Source organism: Electrophorus electricus, chromosome 16 (genome assembly GCF_013358815.1).
Source record: "Electrophorus electricus isolate fEleEle1 chromosome 16, fEleEle1.pri, whole genome shotgun sequence".
In the NCBI taxonomy this organism is placed as follows: Eukaryota; Metazoa; Chordata; class Actinopteri; order Gymnotiformes; family Gymnotidae; genus Electrophorus; species Electrophorus electricus.
Genome location: NC_049550.1, coordinates 13,617,841 through 13,626,377, shown reverse-complemented (window position 1 = coordinate 13,626,377; position 8,537 = coordinate 13,617,841). Strand labels below are relative to the sequence as shown.

Genomic DNA, 8,537 nt, shown 5'->3' with positions numbered 1-8,537 from the left:
CAACAGGTTCAGCAGAAGGTGGGGGGTGTTTGGGGGGTGGGTGGTGGGGTATAAGGGGTAACAGATGCTTTCTTTGTGGGATGTGTTTGGAGGGTAGAAATCTTTCCTACCTTAGAGACAGCCAATGTGTGTGTGTGTGTGTGCGCGTGTATGTATGTATAAGATGAAAATCAAATGCTCATCCAGTGTTGTGGCGTTCTCCCCAGATGCCTTTACAGGAGGGTGTTGGGGACAACTGGGAGTTGAAGTGCAGACAGCAAGACCCGTTTAACAAAAAGCATTTTTTAAAATGAGTATTTAATGTTGAAAATGCACCAGTCGATTAGTGTAAATGCACTAGGAGCTCGGTGTAAATGGGTCGCAGTGTTTGTGCATTAGTTAAGCATGTGGACTTACTAACATGCATGGAGCGCACTGCCTTTAAAAACGTCCTTCTCTTGGACCAATTTTGCTGTTATTGTGAAAAAGCCATTGGAATATAAACCAAGAGACAGACTACAGCCTCGGTTATTTACATGAGACACTTTTAAAGCTGCAACCAATAAAGAGTAACTGATTTCCACAGGAAATACATTTAAGCTGAAAAACATGAAAAAAGCAGAGACAAGCCCCATAAAACACAAATACACCATCATCTTATAGCCCCACACACACACACACACACACACACACACACTAAGCGAAGGGGCAGGAGGAGGTGGTGCTGCGTAGCCTTAGGCAGCACCGTGCTGGAGATTAAGGCAGACATATGTCCCTAATTGAACCACATCTGCTCCAAATGTCAAAGTTCAAGCATGTGTGTATATAGATAGATGGAGATGGTCAACATCACTTGTGTCACACACACATTGCCTGTTGCAATAACAACTGGAAACAGAAGTGATGATCTCTTCGGATGTTTAAATGCCTGGAATATTTTCTTCTACATTACCCAGTTTAACTCAGCACAAATCTCTCTACTTCACTCTGCATGTCTGACTGACTGCGTACGCAGTCTAACACATTCTTTTCCATCTTAGCTCCGCGTTCATATTCTTTTCTTGTTTCTTCCTTGGTGCTGAGAGAGAGAGAGAGAAAGACTGCTGAAACAGAAGGAAGAGAAGCAGGAGATGAGGGGAAGATTACAGCCTGCACATGCACCCTACCTCCACAGGTGAGCTCCACAGGTGCTGCTGGAGCAGGATCGGGGAGGAGGCCCTCTTGGCCCACGCAGCCAGCTGGCGGTGTGCCTTGGGTGGGGTACGGAGGCCAGCCCACCCCCTGACCTGGAGCGCCACGGCTACGAGCGGCTGCTCTTGCCAGAGCCATGTGGATGCGTGACGATCGTGGAGAACTACAAAGGCTGCACGCACACACACACAGGCACACACGCATGCAGAGAGACACCCCGTGTGTGTGAGGGAGACGGACGCTGAGAGAACATCTGGAGGAGTGACTGAAGCTCAACCCATCCTGCACACACACACACAACACTGTTGGAGTTGAAAAGAAGCAAAACTCTTTTGTACATCTTTGAAGTCACACTTCAAATTCTCTAAAAAGCATCAACAGATTTCTAAGCTGTTTGAAGATTAAGGACATTTTAAATGTGACTACAACGCAAACAGTGAGAGAAAGAAAAGGCGTGAACAAGCCTGTCACCAATGACAGAACACCAACACATTTCAAAGAGACTTGGGGGTTACGGAACAACTGGCACTATACTCCAAACGTCAGCCCTTGTGTATGTGAGGAGCAAAGGGCAGGATGGGAAGGATGGAGGGAAGGCGAAACACCATCCCATCCCGGAAGTCAGTGTCATGAGCTAGGTCATGTGACCACTCTGGAATCAAATCATGAAGGTTTTTAAAGGGCCTCAATGCGTTTCAGGGTTTGCCTCTGGAATTTCGGCATCTCACGTGCACCCAAAGCAGCTCATGAAAGACTTGGTGATCAAGTGAAGTGGTTAAGGTGTGCTGGGTCACTGGGAACTGGGGTCATGTTTTAGGTGGAATGCGCTCGGTGAAGCTGGGTTTTACTTTTGTTGACTCTAGGCACAATCAGCACACTCACCTGCCAGATGCCCCGCCCACACACGAAACCACAACGGCTACACCAAACACTCAGCATAGCGCCCCAGATACATCAAGTCCCCAACCTTTAATTGGTTCGATTTATCCATTGGGTCAAATAACACATGCGTGTGCATAAACCCACCCCCTACCTCGTCTCTACTCATAAAATGCCCTTGGTATTGGGTAATTCAGTTTTCATAAAATCTCCATATATGGACACTGCTCTGAAGCAGCACAATTGCTGTTTGCACTTCTCCTTTGAATGAAAGATTCTCAGACAGTCAGTCATACCTGCTTTCTCTGACAGGACGTCTCCGTCTGGCCTAGCGTGAACACGGACGTGGAATCTGTAGCTACTGTGAACGCGAGACGATTTGAAACACCAACGGTGGAGTGACAGAATTAGTGCATAAGTGACAAACCGTGAACCCAGTCGAGCGGAAGCCAGCTTGGCTGGACTCGCGTACGGAGCACTAGATTAGCAGCGTGGATCTAGCAGCGTTTGTTCATCTCACCAGGCGTCAAATTCACCTCCACTGGAGTGGACCACAAGCTTTCCACAGCTACTTTCACCAATGCAGCACATGGAGGCTGAGCTGAGCATTAGGCGCCACCATGTGGCCGAGCCCAGCACGCCTGCATGGAGTTGTAGAAAAGCGTCTGAACTTGACACGATGGTTCGTCGCCGCTGCTGGTGCTAAGGCCCCCCCCCATTCCCCTGGACTACAGTATAGCACCTCCTTGCTTTAACACACTACAATGCGGGAACCGCACCAGGACTAGGAGCGCACGGCACGGTTGGTCAACGTACCGACCCGGTTCTGTGGTAGCAACAAACGCAGCTACAGCTTGGGTGTGTACACACGCACACGGCCAGAGACTCAATAATAGACAGGGCAGCACGCACACACCTTTTTCAATGCAGTTTTCATCTCTTCTTGGAGGCAAGACAAAACATTTGCATTTGTTTCATGTAAAAAAAAAAAAAAAAAAAAAAAAACCCACACAGCATAAAAGTGACAATGCCATGACAAAACTGTAACCAACAACCACAACACTTTTTTTTTTGAAAAGGCCAGCCCCTTAACAAATCCAAATCACTAAACAAGAAAAAAAATAATTCAAGTGCATCCGTCCTCCATTTCAGTGCAGTTCAACGAGCAGCCATGTCCACAGACAGGGGAGAGGAGCCCCAGCTCAAAGCTAGTGTCTCTCACTTTGCAGTTTGTCCTCAAATCCTCCAGAGGGCACCAGAGTGCTGAATTTCAGCAGGGGAAGGTCTGGAGCCGGGCACGTGCTTTTCGTCAGTCGACTGGGCGGCGGGGGAGGGATGGGCGACGCGCTACTTTTATGACCACGTCCCCAACGATTGTTGTTGACATCATTGGCCACTGCAGTGTCGCTGCAGATACTGCCGTGTTGGCAGCGAGGGAGGAACGCCCCCCGGTGGTAGCGGCGGTACAGCACACACAGGACCACCAGCAGCAGAGCAAGCAGGAAGCAAAGCAGGAAACAGATGATGTAGAGGAGCATGGGAACTGTAGCCCTGATGCACTCTGGCAAGCACAAGAAAGTAAAATTAAACTCAATTCACAATCAACACTAAAAGCAAGAACCAGCAGCAAAAAACATTTAAAAGTCCCAAACAGAATCTAAACCTTAACCATTTAGGCTAGCTCTAGGACAGAATAGTTCAGACCAACGCCAAGTCCACATTTTTTAGCTCAGAAGAGATGGCTTTTTAAATCCCTGATTTTTAAATCTGGCCATATAAACATGGGAGAACTGGATTATTCTTATGAAGCAAAAATCAAAGTCGACTTCAGGAAGGCTCATCCAAGGTGCCTCATCTTACCCCGCCCTGCTGCTTCCACACACACAGCTCCGCCCAGCCCAGGGCTGTAACCATGGTGACAGTGGCAGGAGTAGGAGCCAAACTCGTTCACGCAATCCGCATGAACATCACACATGACCAGCTGTGTCTCACACTCATCGATGTCTGTGTATGAAAACAAACACATACAGAAGTGACATTAAAGTGGTATGAAGAGTGTGGGGGACATGGGCAGGTTGCACTGTACGCAGTGTGTGTGCATGCACGCAGGTTGTGTGGACACCACGTACAGTTGTGTTCAAAATAATAGCAGTGTTTAAAAACTAATTTGTTGGTGTGGAATCAAGATGCTGCTTGCTTACTGGTGCGTTTGGGGTCGTTTTGTTGAAACACCCATTTTAAGGGCATTTCCTCTTCAGCCTAAGGCAACATGACCAAGTATTCTGATGTATGCAAACTGATCCATGGTATGCGATAAATAGGCCCAACACCATCGTAAGAGAAATATCCCCATATCATGAAGCCTGCACCACCATGCTTCACTGTCTTTTTATATACATCATATATAAAAAAAAGTGGGACCGCAGGGGCTCCTTGCCGATAGATTAGTTTCACAGGTGTCTAATTGTCACAGTACTCGCAGGTAACTTCAGCTCCAGGGTGATCAAAGATGATCTGATCATTGGCTGAGTCTTTGCCATTCTAGCTATTCTTCGATCCATTCGAATGGTAGTGTTCCGTTTTCTTCCATGTCTCTGGTTTTGCTTTCCATTTGAAAGCATTGGAGATCATTTTAGCCAAGCAGCCCATCATTTTCTGCACTTCTTTATACGTTTTCCCCTCTCCAATCGTTTTAAGCAATCAAAGTATGCTGTCCTTCTGAACAATGTCTGGAACAACCCATTTTTCTCAGGTTTTCAGAGAGAAATGCATGTACAACATGTGTTGGCTTCATCCTTAAATAACAGCCACCTGAGTGACATCTGTTTTTTCACAGAATGAACGACCTCACTAATTGCACTCCACACTGCTATTATTTTTAACATGCCCGTTTCTAATAATTATTCAATTACACAAACTCAGGAGTATGCATATCATGAATGTTGGGTCTGAGGGTTTTCTATGACTACTGGTAAGTTACACCTACTGGTAAATTTGCCATGTAGTAATATAATTTCTACAATTGATCTGGTTAGTCATGTTGGACTGCTATGATTTTGAACACAACTGTATGTTGAGTGTGTTTGTATGAGCAATGCTGGGGACCAATGCAAGGACCACGCTGTGTGGATGTCGTGCGCACCTTCTACAGAGACAGAGACGACGATGCCGTGACTCTTGTTGTGAGGGCTGATGCTCCGCCCCCTCAGCCCCTGCAGGGTGGAATGTAGAACCCCGAGTGTGCGGCTCACCTCATCATTTTCCCCAAGCTGCACCCATGCAATAAACAAGGCCCCCGCACTCAACCTGAAATGAGTCAAATGAAGTCAGTAATACTGCACACAACCCAAGCTGAAAAGTGTGCATATACACATTACAGACATGACTAAAAGCAAATCAGACAAACACTCCTAAATTGAACTCTGTGTCGATCCAGGGAGAGTGAATCGGTGCTTCAAATTCAAGCGCCAACTGTCCATCTTCAGTGTAAACCATTCTGAGTCTACATACATACTTTTTAGCTCTTTTCAGAGAAACACTCCTCAGGGTGAGATCTTCCAGTTCTTTCTGAATCTGGAAACAAAAAGCAAAAAAGGTCCATAGACCCCTTGTAATTCCCAGTAAACACAGACGATGTTGACCAATATGAAACTACGTTGCTTTTACAGATGTGCACCCCGTTGCATCAAGAGCCTCGGACTACCCATCAGGAAACTGGACCATAATGAGAAAGCTAGTTCACATCCAGCACTCTTTCCTCCAATGCCCATCCCACACGGGCCCGTTTCTATAGAAACATCACGGGATTATTCCTAAACAGACGCCTCATTACGGACCATGGTCTCGACTGTGCCTCTGAAGGAGTTCCTAATCTGATCCCAGCCATCTGCTTGGGTGTGGTCCAGACCAATCTCCATGCCGACCTCCAGCAAGAGACCTGGGGGGGGGGGGAAAGGTACGACGTCACCAAGGCGTGTCTGGATGAGATTATTCATGATGAGGAAATGACAGTTGTTTGCAACCTAAACAGTACCATCTGGAGGAGGGGATTTTTCAGTCTAGAACACTCACCCCCTGGAAGGTGTGGAGATTCAGGTGGATTTTTGACAGTTTGGACTGGATGAGCTTTCCCTGTGTGATAAAGAAAGAACTGAAGCCCATGTGGGACTGAATGGGGCAGCCATGCAAATCTGAAAACACTCATGTTGATCCAATTAGGGGGTTAAAAAAAACAACAAAAAAAAAACAAAAAACAACTAAACCTGTGTTGAGTTAAAATCAGATCTCACAATCGCAATTTGTGAATTATATGCTTGCCTGACAAGTTTACTTATTCCAAAATTAAAACATTCAAATATACAAACATGCAGGTGTAGCTAAAGTAATACTACAACTTCAGTACCTTTGAGTCTGTGGGAGGGTTTGGGCGTCATTGATGAATAAGGCCTGGTCTCACCATAGCTCCCATCACGCTCTTTAGCACCAGTCTGAAATGTACCACCACTGCTAGCCAACAGCATCTCCACAGGAAGCGCATCATCGCCTTCCTCCATCCCTGGCCTGGACTCCATTTTGGCTCCAGCTGGATCATCACCAGTGTGTGTGACCTCATTTTTGTATGTGGCAGTGGACACAGTAGAAGGGCTTGTAAGAACCAGGTTGGCCTCCTCAGTGGTCGGCACGCGTGTGGTACTTGTGGATGTGGATGTGGTCATGGCGATGGTGTACGCATGTGTACGCATGTAAGTCGGAGCTGAAGTGTGAGACGCATTGTTCGTCCCGTCAGGGGAGAATTGTTTATACTCATCCGCAGTTATCCCACCTTGTGCTCCAGTTGTCATAGAAACAGATTCCATGAAAGCAAACTCATTATGATGTAAAGCACTTGGGGAAGCTCCATCTTGGTTCTCAGCTCCGCCCCTTGTTCTTCGGATCTCGCCAAAATTCTTCTCCCATGGTCCTGTAGTGGTGGCAGCAAGCTCATTGGTCCAAGAATTAATATCATGGCTGACCTCCAAAGGTTTAGAAAGAGAACTGTCTACTTTCTCCACTGGCAGAGGTGGTTTACTGGTAGAGATTTCATGGCTGGAATCCTTTGTCTCCTCAATTTCCATTTCTTCTTCCTCCTGCATCACCTCAGTTACACTGGTCCCTGTGTGTTAAAGAAGACATAGAATAACACTATGGACCAAGAATATATTTAGCCCTGAATTAATTCATTAAACTAAACAGTCTGTCATTCTGTTAGTCAGAGTAACCTGAAGGCCCTTTGACTACCTCCTCACTCACTCAAAATAAGTAAAAATCTAGCCTATTGAAGAATGGTGTAGAATTTGTACAAAATGTAGTGGCATACACACCACTGTCTAAAATAACAGGAAATAAACCAGAAGTTACTGGCCTGAGATCTTATTTTCCTGTAGATTGTAGTTTCACCCCTGATTCAATGCCTCCTCCAAACTTATTGGCTGGATTAATGCCTTGTCAAACACCCAAATGGCATACTCACGACTAACAGCGGGGGTCTCAGCAAAGGTTTCCGGCAGCCCGAAAGCCCAGAACCGCCCATAAAACCCCCTGTGAGGTGGGCTGGGGTTCGGCCCAATCAGCTGCACCACGTGGACTGTGTTCGTGATGGACGTGTATCTGGCCTTCCCCCAGCATCGCTCCAGGATCCGGCTCTCGCCAGCGGCCACCGGAGACTCGTCCAGGTGGATCTGGTCCGTCTTCAGGTGACAGGCGTACATCGGCGTCAGGTCCTCCAGGTACAGCTGCACACGTTTCCCACGAGGGACCTGCACAGTCCAGTTGCACCAGAGGGCAGGACTGGAACACAGGTAGTCAGGCGAGAAGAATTCACCGCTTTCGCCGAAGAGCACTTGGTGACAGCTCCGTAAGGCGTAGAATGCGTTTCCATTATGACCCATGTAGCCTTTGCAGAAGGAAGTCACATGAATAAATAGAGAATCAACAACAGACAAACAGGTGTGTCAGAGAAATAACCCCCCACCCAAAACTGAACTCGAGGTCTGGATTTAAATAATTCAAACACCAAATGTAACAGTACTCTTAAGGACTGTTAAGCATGAGACACAATTATGCAAAATCTTGGCAAAACAACAAACTGAAAAGCAACCAGTCTGCATGTGCAGAAAATACCACACAAAGTTTTTACTTTAATATGTTGTTGAAGGTTTATATTTCTAGTTTGGCTCTGTCTTTGTTTCTTTCTATAAACAGCAAGCCTTACCTTCATAGTTTGTCTAGGAATATTGTCAAAACAGTTCAGACCCATTACCAACAATTGCATAGTGACAATCGTGGGTGATGACTAAATACCAGTCTACGATCCAAGAAGTTAAAATATTTACCTGTAGACATGTAGGCGTCATTTTCTCGCATCTAGCAAGTATGAACAGCAACACATGAGCAGGTTAAGAGACTATATACACGCCCAAACACATTCACCGAACGGGACTGTAAATCTG

General features: G+C 46.4%; 1 protein-coding gene and 1 long non-coding RNA gene across 2 annotated transcripts; both read right to left on the bottom strand.

The window, feature by feature from the left end:
- Positions 1-346: 346 nt before the first annotated feature.
- LOC113579679 lies at positions 347-2,633 on the bottom strand. Its single transcript, XR_003410899.2, has 3 exons — positions 2,346-2,633; positions 1,146-1,342; positions 347-1,057 (listed from the first exon to the last, which is right to left on the bottom strand). It is a non-coding gene; the product is annotated as an uncharacterized LOC113579679 (long non-coding RNA).
- A 421-nt stretch (positions 2,634-3,054) lies between these two features.
- zgc:66455 (uncharacterized protein LOC393502 homolog) lies at positions 3,055-7,976 on the bottom strand. The gene is made up of 8 exons (XM_035535115.1): positions 7,559-7,976; positions 6,452-7,201; positions 6,121-6,180; positions 5,886-5,986; positions 5,447-5,622; positions 5,192-5,355; positions 3,910-4,053; positions 3,055-3,610 (listed from the first exon to the last, which is right to left on the bottom strand). The coding sequence occupies exons 1-8, from the start codon at positions 7,974-7,976 to the stop codon at positions 3,258-3,260; spliced, it is 2,166 nt and encodes a 721-aa protein (XP_035391008.1). The 3' UTR covers positions 3,055-3,257.
- Positions 7,977-8,537: the final 561 nt, after the last annotated feature.